This window comes from Pongo pygmaeus, chromosome 19 (genome assembly GCF_028885625.2).
Source record: "Pongo pygmaeus isolate AG05252 chromosome 19, NHGRI_mPonPyg2-v2.0_pri, whole genome shotgun sequence".
Classification (NCBI taxonomy): Eukaryota; Metazoa; Chordata; class Mammalia; order Primates; family Hominidae; genus Pongo; species Pongo pygmaeus.
The window spans coordinates 6,553,765-6,575,014 of NC_072392.2; the positions used below are offsets into that span (position 1 = coordinate 6,553,765).

Below are 21,250 nucleotides of genomic sequence, written 5' to 3' on the forward strand. Positions count from 1 at the left end.
TAAAATTTCAAATGTTAAATTCAAATTTTAAAAAGCGAAAAAGAGATTTTGCACTAAATAATACCACCAGTGGCTTGAAAGCCACTGTTTCCCAGGCTTTTGTAGCCAATCCTCTTGAATATGATGGGATTTTCTCCCTCTAGGCCCAGGGCATCCCATAGTGACCCTTTGCTTGCAGGGCTCCAGTCCTGATGACTGGGCGATCAGAACAGGAGACTTACCTTCCTCAGTCTGGCTGCAGAAGTTAAACTTGGGCTTCTGTGAAGGCACAATGAATAGCAGCGTGGCCACAAAGATGGCCACAGTGGCATCAGAGACATACCTAGGTGGGGAAAAGCACAGCTCATCTGCTGCAGAGACAGTCACTCAACAAACCCATCCCAACTCTGGCAGTTCTGTGTCCAAATGCTCCTATGCAAAGAAACAGGCTCACATAGCCCTAAAAGTCAAGGTCAAGAGTGGTGGCCGGGTGCGGTGGCTCACGCTTGTAATCCCAGCACTTTTGGGAGGCTGAGGCGGGCGAATCATGAGGTCAGGAGTTTAAGACCAGCATGGCCAACATAGTGAAACCCCGTCTCTACTAAAAATACAAAAAATTAGCCGGACATGCTGGCAGGCGCCTGTAATCCCAGCTACATGGGAGGCTGAGGCAGGAGAATTGCTGGGAGTCAGAGGCTGCAGTGAGTCGAGATCGTGCCATTGCACTCCAGCCTGGGTGACAGTGTGAGACTCTGTCTCAAAAAAATAAAAAAATAAGAGTGGTATGGGAGACTGAATCCTGGCTAGAAATCAAGATGCCCACACTCTTGACCACCAACTTTGGGTAATCCTAAGCAGCCTACTTCCCCCTCTCAGCGTGCATTCTCCATAGATGTATTTCAGGACCTCTTCTTGACCAGGTTCTCTAGAATTCTGGGTTCACCAGGGTGACCATGAGGACTTTGGTGCTGACCTAAGCCGACCTTCAAAACGAAATGGCCATCATAGCAGCATCTCCCTGCCCACATCTTCTGCCTTTTCTAGGATGTACACGTTTCTCATCCTTTCTTCCATTCTGACAACGTCTTAGCCAGGAGAGAAACTACATGTACCCCTTTGCGAAGACTCTGTCTATGAAGCCCCCTAGATGTGTGCCTTTGGAGGGATTTGACCAGATGTGAAGATGAGAAAGGGAAGATGGCAGAGCAGAGATTTGGAAACCAGAGCTCTGGGAGCCCTACTCCTAGCCAAAGAAATCTCTCTCATCATAGCTCTGGCCACCCTGCCTGGCCAAGGATTTTCTGCTCAGCCTCCTCAGGGAGGAGACGATACCACAGGAACACATTTAAGGTCTTATTGTGAAGCTTGGTCAGAAAACAAAAATGAGTCATGAAACCAACAGAGTGCTCTCTGAAACCCAGCTCCCAAAAGAGGAGGTCTTGATCAAGCATGAGTGCCTGGCCCACATTCCTCTTGCCACCTGTAGCCGAGAACAGCAGCATTTAGGCACCAGTGCACTAAGCCAGCGGTATCTTTCTTTCTTTTTATTTTATTTTATTTATTTTATTTATTTTTTTTTTTTTGAGACGGAGTCTCTCTGTGTCGCCCAGGCTGGAGTGCAGTGGCACGATCTCGGCTCACTGCAACCTCCGCCTCCTGGGTTCAAGTGATTCTCCTGCCTCAGCCTCCCAAGTAGCTGGGATTACAGGCACGTGCCACCACACCTCGCTAATTTTTTGTATTTTTAGTAGAGACAGGGTTTCACCGTGTTGGCCAGGATGGTCTCGATCTCCTGACCTCAGGTGACCCACCCACCTCAGCTGGGATTACAGATGTGAGCTGGGATAACAGGTGTGAGCCGATGCACCTGGCCCTAAGCCAGCGATTTCTAGTGAATCAAAGACTTACTTTGTCTCACCCTCCACCCAGGCGACAGTCAGCCAGCCAGGCACCTCAGCTGGGATTACAGATGTGAGCTGGGATAACAGGTGTGAGCCGATGCACCTGGCCCTAAGCCAGCGATTTCTAGTGAATCAAAGACTTACTTTGTCTCACCCTCCACCCAGGCGACAGTCAGCCAGCCAGGCACCTCAGCTGGGATTACAGATGTGAGCTGGGATAACAGGTGTGAGCCGATGCACCTGGCCCTAAGCCAGCGATTTCTAGTGAATCAAAGACTTACTTTGTCTCACCCTCCACCCAGGCGACAGTCAGCCAGCCAGGCACCTCAGCTGGGATTACAGATGTGAGCTGGGATAACAGGTGTGAGCCGATGCACCTGGCCCTAAGCCAGCGATTTCTAGTGAATCAAAGACTTACTTTGTCTCACCCTCCACCCAGGCGACAGTCAGCCAGCCAGGCACCTCAGCTGGGATTACAGATGTGAGCTGGGATTACAGGTGTGAGCTGGGATAACAGGTGTGAGCTGATGCACCTGGCCCTAAGCCAGCGATTTCTATTGAATCAAAGACTTACTTTGTCTCACCCTCCACCCAGGCGACAGTCAGCCAGCCAGGCATGAAGCCGGGGTCTCGGGAGAACCACAGGACGACCAGCAGGAAGAAGCAGATCAGCACGTTGATCTCCGCGAAGGACAAGGGTCCCAGCTTCCGGTACTCCTCCTGCAGCACCTTGAGGGCAGCCTTCTCGTTTTTCTTGTTCTCTAGCCCACAGCCCCAGTACTTTTTAAAACTGGAGAATGCAAAGATGAGAGAAGGGCAGGGCAGACTGGTTGGCTCAGGTGCTGGTCAGATGGAGCCTAAATGTTCTACAGCAGAATGTAGCAAAAAGACACATAATGCTGTCCTCGCCTGCTATGGGGCCTGGAGAAAGGCCCTTCCTGCCTCTTTCCCCCTTCTGTTCTTCCATCCCAGAATGCAGTAGGGAAAAGTCTCTGGAGAGAGGCTAGAGGGTCTTGGCAGGTGCCCAGCCACCTGGAGACTGGCTGCTCCAGGGTCACTTGGGGGAAAGCCATAAGAAGTTCCGGAGGCTGCGCAAGGTGGGAACAGGGCTCCCTCGCATGCTTCCCAAGTCTTCCTCCTTCCACCTCAGCCTGGAGCTGCCTTCGATGGTGTTGGGATGCCAACCCCCATCACCAAGGTGGCTCAGGGAGATGCAGGGAGTGAGTATGAACCCTGGCAGACAGGACTAGTCAGGGGCAGAATGGGTCCTTGCGTTCCCTGGAGCTGGAGGTACAGGATTAGGGATCCAGGAGACCCTGGGGTTAGCAGCAGGCATGGCTAGGGCAGGAAGGAAGCCAGCCCAGGATGGGCGCCCCCATCCTGGATGGGCCCCCTTGGGACCAGTGTCCATTGTCCAGGGCGTCCTGCAGGGCCTCCCCTAAGGTGGCATTGGCATGAAGAGGCAGAGAGGAGAGGAGGTTCTTGGAGGAGGTGTAGAGGGGAGCTCAGCACTGGAGGGGGGATAACTGGGGCCACTGCGCACAGGACTAAGGCCTCAAGGTATGCTGAAGATTCCATTCACACATTCCAGTTCCAGCCACTGTTGGCTTGAAGGGGTGGGCAAGGCCAAGAGTATTGTCCTGGAGAGCCCTCCCTTGTGAGAGCCCTTCCGGGGGCCGTGCGACATAATCATAGGAGGGCAGGGGTTGACGGAATAGGAGCTCATTCCTGAAGCCAGTGCTGGATGTGAACAGCCTTGGAGAGTGTGAGGGCCAAGTGTTGGCGTGACGGTGGCTTGGCCTGGAACATGGGGACACCAGGACATCAGGTCACAGCTTTCTGGGGTGCTCAGGGGTCAGAAAAGGAGGCAACACTGATGGGATCTCAGGTCTGCACAGCTGGCTAGGATCTCCCTTCTGGGCAAGGGGGCAAGGCTGTGTGTCCTGAGGGTCACCCGCTAGAGACACTCTCTAGACATCGGGCATGGGGATGGCTCTGCTGGTGTAAGACGGGGCCTCTCTGCTGTCACACCCTTGGCTTGGTAAAGTTTGTACTCTACCAAGCACCTATCTGCTGCCACCTGTCGTCCTAGAGACTCTGGGGCTCAGCCAGGGGCTTCAGGTTTCCAGGATAAGGGGTGACCTTGGTATTACTAGTGGCGCAGGAGCCAGAGCCTGCATTTGGTGCTGGCGGCTCATCCCCAACACCACAGTAGCTGCAGACTCTGGGGCTGCATGGAGTATGCAGTCGTCCAATGCCGGTGCCCCACAGTGGTACCGCCAAGCCTTCAGAGTCTCTCGCGCTGAGCAGCTTTGCTCTCATCTCTGGGTTAATTTCATCTGGTGATGAACAGGCTGGCATGAGATGCAAGGTCAATGGATCCAGTTGGCCTGTGAGGGGCCTAGGTCAGGGTCAGGGGTGGGGACCACAGAGTCCTTCTGCAGCAGAACAGCCTTCACCATGATGCACCACGGTGAACTTGAACTTGGACTGAATATGCTGCAGAGCCAAGGAGAGGGGACAGATCCTTGAGCTTTGCGTGCCTCCGCCCTGGCAGGGGTCCCAAAGAACCCTCATGGCTATGACAGGAGGTGAGCCTGGTTGGGACAGTTAGGTATAACCAGTAATAATATCCCATGTAGTTCTCGGTGGTCCTGGGGTGGGGCCTGGCCCCTTTGGCTCGATATAGTCTAGGAGGCTACATTAGGCTCCTCAGCAAGATAGTTTTTCTGGATTAGGCTAGAGGCCAAGACCTTAACCTTGTTCTCCATGATCGTTCAGATGAGGAACTCAAGTGAGTGCAAGAGCTGACAGTGGACCTGCTTCCTGCAGCTGAGACAGGTGCTCCCGGGCCTCAGGTGGGGAGGTCCATGAGGCCACAAAGGCAGGCAGGGACCACCAGGTCCTAGTTTGTGGCAGGACGTGGCCTGGGCCAGAGCGCTGTTCCCACCACTCAAACCGAATGTAAAAGCTGTCCTCTACCTTCCAGATCTGGAACCAAAACAAAGCTCCTGTGAGCTACCCCGGCCAGCCACACTGCATGCGTCCAAACTAGAGTGGCCCGTCGGGAAGGGGAAGGGATGGGGCTGGACTGCAGCCACGCACCCCACCACAAGCATGCTCAGAAGCCCCCTGCTGCAGACACTCTCAGGCTCCCCTGCCAGTCAACGAAAGCCGACAAAGGCCGTGCCAGGCTGGGTGGACTCAGCTTCAGGTTCTTGGCTGTGAGTCTCCAGGGGCCTGACATCTGCCTCTGGCCAGACAAGAAGCTGATGGTGCCCTTGTGGCCCCAGTGCCACGCTATCTCCCTCCTCTTTCTCAGTAGGCCTTGGGGTTCTAGGGCAGCCCCGGGCCCCAACTAGTGCTTCTGACACCTGCTTAGGTCATGCTTAGGTCTGGAGGCAACTAAGTGTAGCAACCCTCAGCCTTCCCAAGAGGGGATGCTACTCAGTGGGAACCAAAGGGCCAGGGTTCAAGTCTCAGTCCCCCTACTTCCCCGTTAGACACCCCTGTGTCGACCACATAACCTCTCCATGCCTCAGTTGCCTTGTCTGTAAATTGGGAATAATAATAGTGCCGACCTCACAGGTTGTTGTGAAAATTAATTAAGTTTAAGAGTGCTTGGGCCAGGCGAGGTGGCTCACGTCTATAATGCCAGCACTTTGGGAGGCCAAGGAGGGCGGATCACCTGAGGTTAGGAGTTCAAGACCAGCCTGGCCAACATGGCAAAACCCCGTCTCTACTAAAAAACACAAAAATTAGCCAGGCATGGTGGTGGTGGGTGCCTGTAATCCCAGCTACTTGGGAGGCTGAGGCAGGGGGAATTGCTTGAACCCAGGTGGTGGAGGTTGCAGCGAGCCGAGATTGCACCACTGCACTCCAGCCCGGGCATCAGAGCAAGACTCTATCTCAAAATAAATAAATTAATTAATTAAATTAAATAAAGAAAGGAAAAGAGCACTCGAAATCGTGTCTGGCACATCATGAGCACTCAATAAATGTTGGTCATTATTTTTTCTATTGCCCCATGAGGAGACGCAGATGCTCACCTGCAGCAGGTTCAGGACCATCTCCTGAGAGACCTGTTCGATGGATGTGAGCAAATGAACAGGACTTTGGCTCTGGTGCAGATTCAAGAGGCAGGGCAAAGAGAGCTACTGTCAAAGCCAGGCTGGGTGGCCAGGCAGCCATGCGCACAGTTTCCCCTGCCCTGTCCACGGGCAGGACAGAGTGGGGTTTGGGCAATGATCATTAATATTGTTATTCTTACTATCATTATTATGATTTTTTTGAATGTGTATAGCAACTTTTTTTTTTTTTTTTTTTTTTTTTGAGAAGGAGTCTTGCTCTGTCACCCAGGCTGGAGTGCAGTGGCATGATCTTGGCTCACTGCAACCTCCCCCTCCCAGCTTCAAGCAATTCTCCTACCTCAGCCTCCCAAGCAGCTGGGGTTACAGGCGTGTGCCACCACACCCGGCTAACTTTTGTATTTTTAGTAGAGATGGGGTTTCACCATGTTGGCCAGGCTGGTCTCGAGCTCCTGACCTCAGGCGATCTTCCCTCCTCGACCTCCCAAAGTGCTGGGATTACAGGTGTGGGCTACCACGCCCAGCTAATTTTTGTATTTTTAGTAGAGACGGGGTTTCACCATGTTGGCCAGGCTGGTTACAAACTCCTGACCTCAGGCGATCTGCCCACCTCGGCCTCCAAAAATGTTGGGATTACAGGTGTGAGCCATCGCGCCCGGCCTGTATAGCAACTTTTTTAATGGGAGTTTTCAAAACAGTTCCTCCTTCAGAAGAAAACTTTGGAAAATTCCCTATTTTCCCCACGAAATCACAGGTTTCCATGGGCACTTTTGCCCCTGAGCTCTGCAGTTTCTTCCCTCTGGTCACACGTTCCCCTGGATTGACTTGTCTCGAACTCCCTGTGGGTGGAGGCACAGAGCACATGCACTTAACTCAGAGCTGAGTACTTTCTATCCTGGTGTGGCCTGATCACCTTTGCACCACAGATAAATTTGTGTGTTTTAGAAAAACAATAACATTTGTTAGCTATTTGTCAGCCATAGGTCATGGTTTCTGTCCAAAGTCTGGCTGCCATCAAAGGTGACCCCTGATGAACTTGCCTGTGTGCTAGGAACAGGAAGGTAAACTTTCTAGGACCTGTACGCTGCTGGGAACATCAGAGGTATTCAGTAAATGTCTGGGTTTGGATGATTTGGTCGTAATCACTGCTGGTTTTACTCGACTTAAACTCCTCATGCATTGAGGCACAGAGCATACGCACTCAGCTCAGAGCTAAGTCACAGGTTTGCCGTGACCTGGCCTGATGGACCCACATGGCGAAGAGGAAGCTAGTCCAGCAATGTAGAACTGGCACGTGGGGACAAGCTTATCTTTAATTGCTTTAACCTGCCTGCTCTTCCTCCCTGTGCCGGGAGCTGTGCGGGGTGCCCGGCATCGGAGTGGCTCTGGAGGAACTCAGAGTCACTGGAACCTGAATGCAGATACTAAAGGACAGGACTGTGATATGCCCGGGGGCCGCTCAGAGATGGAATGAGGGGTGGGGGAAAAGTCAGGGAAGCAGCATTTGAACTAGCCTTGAAGGCTGAGGAGGTGGGAGGGTAAAGAATGGTATTCTAGGAAGAGGGGACCACCTGTGCACAAAGCTCAGTGAGCAGCCTGGGGTGGAAGGAACAGGAGGGCAGACTAGCAGGAGACAGGGCTGGAGAAAGATCAGGGCCAGACACGAAGGACTTTGTAAACCTGCCTATTGAGTCTGAAGGCTCTTCTGCAGCTTTCAGGCATAATTAGGCATAATTAGGCTGTGAGCAGCTCAAACTTACTTGAATCTCATGTAAACAAACTGAAGCCACAGCCAGGCGAACAGCAGCATCACCAGCATGTTGGGAAAGGCAAATGCAAACCAGGAGGCAAAGTTCACGAGGTCCTTGCTGTCAGGAAACAATCTACAAGAAGACACCGGCCCCCACCTCAGATGCTGAGCTGTGGGAGCCAGCCTGGCCCTGTGCGTGGGGGCGGAGCAGCAGCTGGGCCCTGAGAGGCGCGCCTGTGTGGGGGCCACATCCTCCTGAGGTCTAGCCACCAAGTCCATTGCCAAGCATTTTCCCCTAATCGAGTGGGAGCCTCAGAACATGGCCACAGCACAAGACAATGCCGAGAAATGACCCACTGACTCTTCTGTGTGTCCAGGCCTTGCTAAGAGTCTCATGAAAGTTATGGCCCATCCCTCCAGAAAAATACAACTTTGTGGCCGGGCGCAGGGGCTCACGCCTGTAATTCCAGGACTCTGGGAGGCCGAGGCAGGTGGGGCACAAGGTCAGGAGCTTAAGACTAGCCTGGACAACATGGTGAAACCCCGTCTCCACTAAAAATACAAAAATTAACCAGGCATGGTGGCGGGCGCCTGTAATCCCAGCTAACAGGGAGGCTGAAGCAGGAGAATCGCTTGAACCCGGGAGGCGAGGTTGCAGTGAGCCAAGATCGCGCCACTGCACTCCAGCCTGGGCGACAGAGCGAGACTTGTCTCAAAAAAAAAAAAGAAAGAAAAATACACCTTTTATACACATGCATGTAATTTGGCTGATGGCTTTGGGGATCTGCAGAGACCTCAGCAATCTCACTCTGTGGGTTTCTGCGAAGGATGGTCCCCCGACTTAGCAAAGCAAATCTCAAAAGCTTCCCAGAGCGGAGGCTGGAGGAGGGTCACTTCCGCCGCAGGCCCCGCCTCCCATCCCTGGGGCTCTGCTAGCCCCAGGGGCGCCCCCTTTAGCTCAAGAGTGTCAAAGCAGGCGCAGAGCTTTCCCCACTCAGCCCAGACAGGCTGCTCTTCCCAAAGAAAGTTACCGGAGAACTGTAAGGATATCATTACAGAAAAGACTCCCGAAATTAAAACAAACGGGTTGTTGAACCTCAAGTTTCTGCCCAGCGAGGCTCCAGACCTGTCCTTTCCACCTCCCAGCTCCTGCGCCCACTGCCCTCCCCACCCCTGTCCAGGCTCCTGTCTGCAAAGGATGGCATCACCTTATTTTTGTTCCTGCCCTCTGCAATTAGTACATACCTCAATTAGTACATTTATTTACCAGACGTGCCTGGAAGCCCCAGGCACCTTGCCACCCTCAACAGACCATGACTACCCTGCGGCAGGGCCCAGGTTTCTCTCCCTCTTGGGGTCCTCATGGACTGCATCCCTTTGTGGCCAAGGCTAGAAAGTTCCAAACCATCCCACGGTTCACCTGACACCTCACAAGGGGCCTATAACGAAGCAGTGAGGCAGTGAATGACCCAACCCCAGCCCTTCATACCATCTGTAGACCTCGGCTGTCATGGGACCATCACCATTAGCCACCAAAAGCAGTGAGCCAACAGAGTGGTGGGGGGTCTTTCAGAGGTGTCTCTTTTCTACAGGTTTCAACCAAGGACCCAGCGCCTGGAAGTACATTGTCATCTGCCATGCCTTTAGCTCAGAGTTCAATCCACACTCCCTCTCTGAGCCAGAGTCCCTGAGCCCAGGGGAGGTGGTGGGTCTTGCGTCATAGCAGAAAGCAGACTGGGATGTTAGCTCCCCTGGCATCAGCTCCCTATCCTCTCTAAGGCTTCTGTGTGGGCACAGGGGTGCCAGGACACAGAGGCTGGATGGGGCCACATCTTTCCACCCCTGCCAGGCTCCCAGGCCAGGTCTGGCTGCCCCAAGCTCCAGGACTCTGCGGAGGAGCAGAAAGAGGTGGGAAGGTCCCTCCAGCCCCAGTACCCACTTTGTTGTCCCCAGAAGGTGAGACCAAGGACTCACTCGTTCATCTGGCCCAGGAGCACCACGTTGGGTCCCGTCCCAGTCAGGGTGGCAGTGCCCCCGATGCTGGCCGCGTAGCAGATGCACAGGGTCATGGCCTTGCACAGCCTCTTCCGCTCTTGGTCCTCCCGCTGCCCCAGAGTGGGACCTTCAAAAATCACTTGGCTCCCTGTGGTGGGCACAGCGCTGTTAGCTGAGCCGGTCATGGGAGCTGCCCACCCAGCCCCAGGTCCTGACTCTGCTGCTGACCTGAGGATTGGGAAATCCCAGCTCTGCTGATTTAGCTGCCCCACTGGGCTCCATAAGAGTTGTTGGCAGGGATGTGCCCGATTCCTCTCTGTAAGCCCCAGGACCTTGCCCAGGGTCTGGCAATCAGGCCGTCAGCCACAGACCCTGAGTCTACTGCACTGGGCTGGGGATGGTAAGGGAACATGGCAGACAGCAAGGCAGATGCTGACTTGTCTTCCCTGAGCTTGGCACCTAGCAGGGAAGCAAGCATGGGACACCAAGCCCGAGACCTATGGGAGCAGAGAGCGGAAGGATTTAAGCTGCTCAAGGAGGTCAGAAAAGGCCTCTCTGAGGATGAGCAGGAGTAGCAAGGAGTGAGGGGCACCCATAAGTGCTCGAAAGATGCCCAAATGAATAATCAGGTGAACACACTGATTTCTGCAACTGATGGGAACCGAGGGTGGAGCTTTTGTTCAAAGCTCTATTAAAGGATCTAAATTTTATGCAATAATCCCCTTCCTAAAACTTATGACAACAGTTTTTTCTATTTTTTTTCTCTATGCGTGTTTAAAGGAGGGCTCCAGGAAGCAGACAGGGAGAAGGAGGTGGCCAAAGCATTTGCCAGCAGAGGGAAGGGAAGGCTGCTGTTGTGGCCTGGCAGTGCCCTGGCCAGGGGCTCACCTGGCAGCTCCTTGGCCTTGCCCTTGTCCACCAGCTCCAGGCTGGTCTCAGTGGCTGCGCTCGTGGCTTCCATCTGCTGCAATATGGCCTCCACGATGGGCACCATCATGGCCGTGGTTGCCGTGTTACTGATCCACATGGACAGGAGGGCTGTGACGCCCATGAAGCCCAGCATCAGCCTGCAGAGGAGGGGCAGGGAGGAAAGCCAGAGAATCCCCACCCCACCCCCGTACTCCCTGGGAAGCAACTGTGGACTGGGTCCACCCCTGCAGGGATGCACAGGTGTTGAGTCCAATTCAAGATCAGATATTGGAATAGGGGTGACAGTTTTAGAGCCTCCTCTCCCTCCCTCCTTCCCTTCTTTGCTTCCTCCATTCCTTTCTCCCTCCCACCTCTCCCACACCAATGACTGATGTCTACTCTGCTTGCTTCTGGGGTTACCAAGAGGCCTCAGATCCAGTCGTGGTTCTAAGGAGCACCCTTGCCCCACCATCTAGCAGGGGAAGCCCAGGTATCCATATGGTGCCAACTCAATATGAGCTTGCCCTAGGGTGTGCTGGAATACCCCTACGTGCAGGCAGCCCCAGCTTCCCACTTCTGGCTAGGAAATTCCCACCCACCCCCAAACCCTGCTGCACCTCTCAGAAGTTCTGAAGGGCTAAGCAGAGTAGGGGTAGGGTGAAATGGGGAGGGAGCTTGGGAAAGTGTGACTCTTCTCCCGGCTGCCACTCCACCCCTGCCATCTCCCCTCTGCACCCGCACATACACTTTGACCCCTCCATGCTGCAGTGGAACTATCACAAAAACAGTATTCAGAAAATACACTCCCTTTGCTTATAACCCCTGCTCCCTTCTCTGCCGTCTATCAGGAAGACTCGTCATGGTCCTTCAGAGTCTGCTCAAACAACGTCCCTCCTCTGGGACCACCCTCTCAGTGTGTGCCAGGTGGGGCTGGCCTGACCCCTCTCAGTCCTCCCCCTACTCTCATCATCGCTGTGCTGGGTTCAAAGCACCTGTTTCCATGTCTGCTCTCTCCTTGGGCTGTGAGCAGGGCAGGGCCTGACTCTGCTTTGTGGCTCTACATGCCCCAGCTGTCCAAGGCTAGGGACAGAAGGAGCTCGGCTACTCTCAGTCTGTGAGCCCCGCTGCAGCCAGGCTCCTCCTCAGGGCTCCTAGTTCACCTGGGGGTAGGAGCAGGGGCAGGGGTAAGAGCCTGAAGAAGGGACCTAGGAGCTGTTCTGCACCAGGGCCCAAGCTGCTGTCCACACAGGCAGACATTATGGACCCATAAAAACAAAGCCTGGGACCCAGGCTAAGAGGAGGGGGAGAGTTTGCATGAATGGAGTTGTCTTAGAAGAACCACGGCTTCTACATGATATTTCAAGCCTCCAAGGGTGCCTCACATGCAGGTGACTCCCAGGACAGGCAGTGCCTTGGACAACTGGAGACCATGCTCAGAGGAGCAAGGTGGCAGGAAGGAGACAGAGCATGTATGAACTTGGGTTTGGAAGTGGAAGCTCTCCAGCATGCTGCAGAATGAAACCCACTGGAGTGGCCTCCCACCCAAGCTGGCCACTCAACGGGGCCAAGAACAAGAATTCTGAGGGCCCTGAGGTCCACTTTCCTGGGGTCTCTCATTTCTAGAAAATACGATGGCTTTCGATTTGATGCTAAACCAATCACTAGAAGGAATCAATGCCAGGATGCGTAACAGAGACCAGAGAGCCACAGAGTCCCCTGCTCAGGGGAGTCTGAGGCACCAAGGAAGCCCCGGGCATGGGTCGCCTGCAGGGCAGGCTAGCGTCTGTGTGTGCTCAGGGTCTAGCACAGCCCCTGACACAGGGGCGCCACAGGAGGAATTTACCGTGAACTGACCAGCAGCTGACTCCCGCTGGCTGGGCCTAGGACATGCCATCATTGAGGGGACACATGGCCTCAAAAGGAAGATACGCCCTGAGTTTCTGGTTAGAGAGGACACAGGCCTTATCAGAGAAGCTGGGTCCAATCCCCGTGTGTCCATGAGCAAATCACTTTATCCCTCTCTGCCTCCAATCCCTCATCCACAGAATGTGGGCGGTAAGAAGAATACTCAGCTCTCAGAGTTGTAGTGAGAATTAAATGAGGCAATGAATAAGCTCCTGGTATCATGCCTGGGGCCTTGTAGACACCCAATATACCTGTTATGATCATGATTGATTATGGTTTTGATTATGATTATATTGACTCCATGGCTTAGCTGGAAATGGCTAGCTAGATTGGCAGGGGAGATCCTGGAAATGGAGAGAGAAGCTGGGGTACTGAGTGATATCGGGGAAGATAAGTTAAGAAGCTTCTTTGCAGTGGGAATAGATGCTCCAGCTTGGAGAGAAGACCTTTCTGCTTCCCCATGAGCTGGGTAGTTGAGCCACTTCTGGCCTGCTTCCCCTACCCCATCAGACACAGCTTGATCCAGCCTCTATCCAATTTGTTCCTGTGGAACCCTGCAGCTAGCTGCCTCCCCCAGGAAGCCTTCCAAGCCTGCAAGGACTCTTGCTGACCCACCTCCTCTGGATTCAGAGGACCCTTACTTACTGCTGCTCACCATGTGCCACCACCACACATGCATCTTGTCTCTCCCGCTAAAGCTATAATGTACCCCACCCAGCCAAGTCCAGGTAAGCCCATGGCCAGCCCTCACCAGTGGGTGGCCTGGTCTGTGCCACCCTCCACCCGCTTCCAGCCCTGGGGCTCATGCAGAGCCACGTGGCAAGAGAGAGAAGGCGTAATTACTGTGCAGGCTTGGCCCCCACCCAGAGGAGCGTGCGCAGGGCGATCCTCTTGTGCAGGTTCCAGCGCTCCACAGCCACGGCCATGATGAGGCCACCCAGGAACAGCATGTTGGTGTCCTTCATGTACTGGACACATACCTGGAGCGCGGCACAAAGGCCTCATCAGGGCTGTCCCTTGCCACACACTAGGGCCACCCAAGTCCCGAGATGCTGACTTCAGAGACAGCTTGGAGTGGGGATGCAGGCTCGAGTGGTGTCTCCCTGCCAGGGAGAATCCACAAATAAGGGTTTTCCGGTCACCCCCAGGCCTGCGTGGCTCACAGGGGGGACTACAGAAAGAGAGAAGGGGAGAACCAGAAAGTCACCAGGATCCCCTGGGTCTGCTCACCTGCTTGGAGTCCAGAATCTGGAAGAGTGGGAAAAGCAAGACAGGCATGAGAGAGGTGACAGCCAGAGGGATGACTTCTGTGCACCAGTAAATGGCCATGAGGATGATGACGTAGGCACACCTGACAAACTGAAGAGACAGTCCTGAGGCCTCGGCGTGTGGCCGCCTCACTCTCCCCACCCCCAGAACACTCTGGACGGCGGCTGGCATGGATTGTCAAGACACAGTGCCAATCTCAGACGGATTCCCCTCAAAGTCATCCTGTTCCCCAGCCCTGGTCAGCACAGCTTTCCCGGGTCAGGCCAGGGATCTATCCTCAAAGGACTCCTGCCCCATTCCCTCCCCTCCTCCCTGCCTCCCTCCTTCCCAGCTGTGTGGTTCTGGGCACGTTCTTTCATCTTCTCAAACCTTAGATTAGCTGCCTCTCCAAAGAAAAGATCAAGAATAGGACAAGGAAGAAAAGGAAAAAGAAAGAGAAGGAGGAGAAAGAGGAGGAAGGGATAGAAGAAAGAGAGGAAGGGGGATGGAGAAGGAAGAAAATAAAGGAGGAAAAGGAGAAGGAAAAGAAGAATAAAATACCTGTTTTTTTGGTTTTATTATTATTTTATTTTTGAGATGGAGTTTCGCTCTTGCCGCCTAGGAGGCCATTGTTCTAAGAGAAGTGGCTCAGGAATGGAAAGACAAATACTGCATGTTCTCACTTATAAGTGGGAGCTAAGCTATGGGTACAAAAAGGTATATAGCGTGGTCAAATGGATATTGGAGACTTAGAAGCAGGCGGGGTGGGATGGGAGGGAGGGATTAAAAAACTACATATTGGGTACCACATACACTACTCAGGTGATGAGTGTGCTAAAATCTCAGACTTCACCACTATACAATTCATTCATGTAACCAAAAACTATGAGTACCCCTAAAGCTATTGAAATAAAAATAATAATAATTATGTGATAAAACTAGCCACCTCCCTAGGTTGTTTTATGTTTCATCAGCTTTTTTTTTTTTTTTTTTTTTTTTTTTTTTTTTTTTTTTTTTTTTTTGTGACAGAGTTTTGATCCTGTTGCCCAGGCTGGAGTGCAATGGCACGATCTCAGCTCACTGCAACCTCCACCTTCCGGGTTCAAGCGATTCTCCTGCCTCAACCTCCAGAGTTGGGATTACAGGCACCTGCCACCACGCCCTGCTAATTTTTGTGTTTTTAGTAGAGACAGGGTTTTGCCAAGTTTGACAGGCTGATCTCGAACTCCTGACCTCATGATCTGCCCACCTCAGCCTCCCAAAGTGCTGGGATTACAGGCGTGAGCCACTGCACCCAACCTGAGTTCCTTCTTAGATGTCTCCCTGCGCCCCTTCCACAGTCTGGTTTGTGCCCTTCCTCTGAGTACGCTCCCCAGCCATTAGCATATGGGGTTGTCACTGTTTCCTCAACTCTCCTTCTACCACCACAACCAGTGCGTGACTCGAAAGTACAAACAGTACAGTGAGTCCTCACTTAACATCATTGATTGGTTTTTGGAAATTGCAATGTGTAAGCGAAACAACATAAGCCAATATTCCCATAGGCAAATTGCTAGAAACAACAGTTACATTTCAACAGCATATTTCTGGTCACAAAAACATCACGGAGATCTTAAATAAAGACCAAAACACTTCCAATATTAAACACTGAAAGGAATGTGAGCTGTACATATACTTAAGAAACATTAATGAAAACAAGTTAGATAATTATTTACCCAGTTACAGCAGGTCAGGGTCTCGGGTGACCAGAGCCTGTCCCGGCAGCTCAGGGTACAAGGTGGAAACCAGCCCCGGACAAGATGCCATCCCATTGCAGAATGCACACTGACACGCACGCCGACACTCACTCAGACAGGGACCATACAGAGCAATTCACCTAACGTGCACAGGTTTGGGATGTGGAAGGAAACCATACTAGCCAAAGAAAACCCATGTGGACACGAGGATAATGTGCAAACCCCACACAGACAGTGGCCCCAGCCAGTAATCGTTTTCTTTTCTTTCTCTCTCGCTTTTTTTATTTTTTTTTTGAGACTGGGTCTCACTCTGTTGCCCAGGTGGGAGTGCAGTGGCACAGTCACAGCTCACTGCAGCCTCCATCTCCTGGGCTCAAGGGATCCTTCCTTTTTTTTCCCCTCCCTCATCAACATTATGATGAAATGTTATTGAATGAATCAACATTATTTAAGAACCTGCTGTATTTGTAGATCACCGTCCTCAGCATCCAGAACAGGCCCAACACTTAGGATATCTTTGCAAATGCTTGCTTATTTATTTATTTATTTATTTATGTATGTATTTTTGAGACAGAGTCTTGCTCTGTCCAGGCTGGAGTGCAGTGGTGCGATCTTGGCTCACTGCAGCCTCTACTTCCCGGGTTCAAGCGATTCTCCTGCCTCAGCCTCTCGAGTAGCTGGGACTACAGACAAGCGCCACAACGCCTGGCTAATTTTTGTATTTTTAGTAGAGATGGGATTTCACCATGTTGGCCAGGATAGTTTTGATCTCCTGGCCTCATGATCCACCTGTCTCAGCCTCCCAAAGTGCTGGGATTACAGCATGAGCCACTGCGCCCGGCCATCTTTGCAAATGCTTATTAAAGGAATCAATAGCATTCATCTGAGTTTAACTCTCACAATGCTGCTGAAGAACAGGTGCACCTGTACACAATCCCTGCTTCTCATCACCCAGAAGAGCGTATGTATTATTTGCACAAAACAGTGCAGGAAGACTTGGAAATTCTTTGTTGGGGTTGTGTTATCAGCCACAAAAAAATAAATCTTTTTTCAGCATCCCACGAGCAACCCAGGGCACCTCCCTACTGGGAGGCAGGGTTCCTCAGCCTCGGCACACTGACATTTTGGGCTAAATGATTCTTTGTTGTGGGAGCTGTGCGCTGCAGGATATTTAGAGCATCGCTGGCCTCCACCTATGAGATGCCAGTAAGACTGTCTCCAGTTGGGACAGCAAAAAATGTCTCTGTACTTTGCCAAAGTTCCCCTGTTGTGGGGCAGGTTGAGGGCAGCAGAAAGGATCAATGCTGGTTGACAGCCACTGAACTAAAGGTGGAACAGCAGCGTGACGGGAAGCCCAGGCTTTGACACCAGACAGATATGATTGGCGCCCGCTGTCAGCCGCTGTCTGGCCTTTGGCAGCCACTAACTTCTTTGGGGCTTTGGTGTCAGGGGTGTACCACTGGGCAGGCCATGAGAATGATCCCTCCAGGGGCAGACAATGAGAGGGCGCATTGGAGAGAATTTTAAAACGATAATATTAGCTAAAAATTAGTTTGCTTCTTACTATCATCAAGTGATAGCAATTCTAAACAATGTCGCTCATAAATTACTCCTCCTGCTCCCAATCCTGGTCCCTGTCCCCTCTTGTTTCATGTCTTCATCTGCAAATCGTGGATTTAAGAGTGCTCGTTCTTCCCATATGGCGCACAAAGTCCTCGATAACTTTTGATTCTCTAAACTTAGAAGCAGTAGGTGGCGTGCGTCACCAATGTACACTGTGCGTTCCTGGAGGAGTCAAACAGACCCACTAGGAAAGAAGATGAGACACAAGGTTAAGTGCCCCCTCACCTCCGCGCCACTATTTGGAAGCCCAGGAGGTGCCTCATCCCTGAAGTCAACAGGCTTGACCCCCGTAGTCTAGAGAGGGCAGGACGAGAAGCGGATGTCAGAAAAGTTCAACATTAACAAGTCAGGGTGTCCTGACACACCACTTAATGAAAAAATGCAGGCAAAACCTACTCTGTGTGTGTGTGTGTGTGTGTGTGTGTGTGTGTGTTTGGGAAGCGAGAGAGAGAAGAGATTGATCTGGAAAGATGTTCATCAAAATGTGAATAACTTATGGGATTTGAGGGTATTTTTATTTTTACTTTATATCTTACAAATTTGCAAAAAAGAAACCTTTTACATTTTAATAAAAAAAAGACCCAGAGAAAGGATAGAGCAAGTGGAGCAGAGATGAGGCTAGGAGGGAATCCAGGTGGGGACAGGAAAACTGGAGACAGTTGGTGAGGAGAGGGGCCTGAGTGTTGGCAGAGGGTGGTGTGCCCTGGGAGTCACCTCCTGGCAAGGACTGTGTTGCTCAGGCTGCCAAGGTCCTCCCAGCTTCTCACCAGCTTCCCAGCTGCCCTGCCCGTGCTGTGTACCCTCTGGGTTTCCTTGCACAATGGGGTGGCCATGGAGGGTGGAGGCAGGGTGACCAAAACAGGCGCAAAGGGAAAAAACAAGAAGACAAGCTCCAGGGTCCTCACCCAACCCCGTCAGAAGGAAAGCTCGTGAAGGCAGACTTTGGAAGGACTCTCCGTGGATTCTCTGCTTCCCCTCCCTGGTCCTCACTCACAGGACAGCTTAATCTCTTTCTGTCTTACACACACACACACACATACACACACACACACTGAGTTGGGGTTTCCAGTTCAGGGTGTGTGTGTGTGTTTGTGTTTGTGTTTTTTTGTGTTTTGTGTGTGTGTTTGTGTGTGTTTTTGTGTGTGTTTGTGTGTCTGTGTTTGTGTGTGTTTGGGTGTGTGTTTGTATGTGTGTCTTTGTGTGTGTTTGTGTGTTTTGTGTGTGTGTTTGTGTTTGTGTGTGTTTTGTGTGTGTGTTTGTGTTTGTGTTTTGTGTATGTGTTTGTGTGTGTGTCTGTGTGTGTGTGTGTTTGTGAGTGTGTGTGTGAGAGAGTATGTGTGTGTGTGTGTGTGTGTGTGAGTGGGGTCTCCTGTGGCAGGCAGGTCAGCCAAGCTACTATAATCATTCCAGGGAACATCACTCCCTACCAGCAGAGCTGAAATCACAGCTCTCCTGCCTGGCTCCTTCCCCTGGACAATAACAGCCCCAGATTTCTTGCTACAGAAGAAGTGTGGCTGCTCACAGTTGGTGTGGCAACTGCACAGCCTCCACAGTTGGATCTGCTGTCCTTGACCCATCCAGGGCCTGTGCTAGGCCCACCCAAAGGCTCCTCCCAGTCTCCCCCTCCCCCATCCTAGGAACCAGTGTTAATCCCTTTTGATTCCCAAAGCCTTAAAGTGTCAGAACCAAACCACCTAGCCCCATTGTACAGATGAGAACACCAAGGCCCAGAGAGCACAGGCACTTGGCTAAAGTCACACAGATGACAGAATGGTGGAGGTCCAGTTCTCTTGCAGGTTGGCTTCCTGACACCCCAGCGCACTCCCTTCCTCTAGAGCTCCCCCCAGAGCACCCCCTGAAGAGCTCCTCTGTTTCCCAAACCTGCCTGGGGAGGGGAGGGGGAGAGCTGGAGGTTTCCTGTCTGGGCTGAGAGTGAAAGGGCTGAAAGAAGGAACGAGGAAGGAGCAGCCAGCAGCCACAAAAGGCTTCAAAGGGCTCGGGCCTCTGCCAAACTGGCTGTACACAGCCCAGTGGAGCCTGCCCCCACCCTGCGGCCAAGGCCATTCATTCTCTGTCTCCCTCACAGAAGCATTAGGAGACTAGGGCCTGGGAGGAAGCTTCCCTGCAACTCCAGGTCCTGCCACCCAAGGCGTGAGCTCTGGGAATGTGTCCCGCCTCCTGCTACAGCCCCAGCAGGCAGCAGGCAAAGCAGGCCAACCCCGACCTGCCTGCAGCCTGGAGCAGGATTATGAATCAGATGTGGTTCTCCAGGTTGGAAGGAATGTGGATTATAGATAGAGACACTAAGGCCCAAGGAAGGGCCAGAGAGTGGCAAAGACAGCGCAGGATCCACGTGGGTGATGATTTTTTTCCTGTAGGTCCCTCCTGATGGCAGAAGCCACCTACAGCTTGAAGTCTTCTTTGGCGAAGGGAAAAGACAGGAGAGAGAGAGGGAAAGGCAAGCTCCCAGGTTCCCTGTTGGCGCAGGTGGCATTTTGGGGGGAAACGGGGTTATGCATTGTGGGGAGATTCGATTCGGAGCCAGGGGCTGAGCCTAAGGCTAGGATCTGTGTGGCTGAGATCTGTGCTCACTTCGAGGTTTCCGTGCTTGCCTGGACGGCTCTTGCGCCCTGGGATCCGTAAACCCCAAGGGTGGTGCGCCCTGGGGTCGCCATGCCCCTCGGATTCTTTACAGGGCACCTCCCATCTGGCACCTGGAACTCCTGAGTGCGCGCGCCCCGGGAGAGCTGTGCCCCCCGCGAAATCCGTGCGCTCCAGCTCAGGGCTCCCGAGTTCCGTGCCCGTTAGTGGGCACCGGACGCCCGGTGTCCGAAGGGCTGCCTGGAGATGCAACTGACCTTGGCGGGCATCAGAATGACGAGTGGCAGCAGCAGGAGCGGGGTGACGAACAAGATCACGAAGGACTTGAACTTGGAGACATAGCTCAGCGCCGAGGCCATCGCGCGGGAGACTGGCGGGCCAGACGAGTGAGGGGCAGCTAGAGGCGCCGCGGGCTTAAAAAGGGGCCGCAGTCCCCGGGGATTGGGGAGGCGGCGGTGACAACTCCGCCCCGCACGGGGGCGCCTCCCCGTGGCCCTTGGGCGGGGCCACCTCTCGGGGTCGGTGGGACGCGCCTGCCCCCAATTCTGCCACCCGGCGGCGGTGGGAGGCGTCTTTGGACTCCAACGCTTCGGGCCAGCCCTCTAGGGGCAGCCTGGGACCTAGCATCTTGCGCTCTCCAAGCCTCTCCTGCGCTCCCCGGGCAGAGGTGCGTCCCGGGGCTGCCAAGCGGGGCGTATGTTGGTCACTGGTGCTGCCGGCTTTGGCGTGAGGCGCCCTCCCGCGTCCGCACCTGCTCTTTCCTGGGCTCTGACGGGTCCCGGATGAAAATCTCTGCAGGCCTTTGGATCTCTCTGGTCTATCTCCCCGATCTCCCTTTCCTTTCCGTCTCCTTACTTCCTCCCCTACCGTGTCTCTCCGAGAGGTGTCCCCCCACGCCCCGCGCCCTCCGCACTGCGGGCCTCGCTTCCCGGTCCCCCCGGCTTCCTCGCCACGTCCGCCCCACTCTAGGTACAGGACCCCTTTTCCCCCCTCGCACTCTCCGGCCCGGAGCTCCTGGGCGATCGCACAGGGAAACGAGGCCACTGTCCTCCGCGGTCCCAGGGGCTCTCGCGCGCCAGTGGACACTGCGCCCCGCAGACACCCGGCGGGCAGACGCGGACGCGCGTCTTGGAGGGGCCCCACCGAGCCCCAGCAGCCTCAGCTGCCCGCCCGACCCAGGTCAGAGGGAAACGGAGGTCTAGAGAGGAAGGGACACAACTAAGACGACACTGAGACAGTCGCCCATGTATTCATTCAGCCCGCCAGGCAACAGACAGGTACCGAGCACCTCTTCTCCGCGAGGCCCTGTTTTGGGCACTGGAGACACACGGATGCAAAGACATCCCCACCTCTGTGATTTTCTTCTTTCCTCTCTTCTGCCTGCCTCTCATTCTGCAGCTTCCTTTCGGGGAGTCTCATCCATGCTGGTGGCTTAACCACAGCCTACTCCTTAGTGATTACCATCCTCTGCCTTCAACCCAGCCATGATGCCAGAGTCCCAGATTTCCGTATGTC

General features: G+C 53.4%; 1 protein-coding gene across 2 annotated transcripts in view; it reads right to left on the bottom strand.

The window, feature by feature from the left end:
- SLC13A5 (solute carrier family 13 member 5) overlaps positions 1–20,126 on the bottom strand; it is a 29,389-nt gene extending 9,263 nt beyond the window's left edge. The window contains exons 1-8 of one of the 2 annotated variants that reach the window (XM_054458388.2): positions 19,993–20,126; positions 13,758–13,886; positions 13,371–13,507; positions 10,602–10,780; positions 9,693–9,861; positions 7,729–7,851; positions 2,455–2,670; positions 222–322 (exon numbers count right to left, since the gene is read on the bottom strand). In XM_054458388.2, coding sequence (XP_054314363.1) covers positions 222–322; positions 2,455–2,670; positions 7,729–7,851; positions 9,693–9,861; positions 10,602–10,780; positions 13,371–13,507; positions 13,758–13,886; positions 19,993–20,094 — 1,156 coding nt within the window. In that variant the 5' untranslated portion in view covers positions 20,095–20,126. The remainder of the gene's footprint in view (positions 1–221; positions 323–2,454; positions 2,671–7,728; positions 7,852–9,692; positions 9,862–10,601; positions 10,781–13,370; positions 13,508–13,757; positions 13,887–19,992) is intronic. The other variant, XM_063655360.1, reaches the window with a different exon arrangement.
- Positions 20,127–21,250: the final 1,124 nt, after the last annotated feature.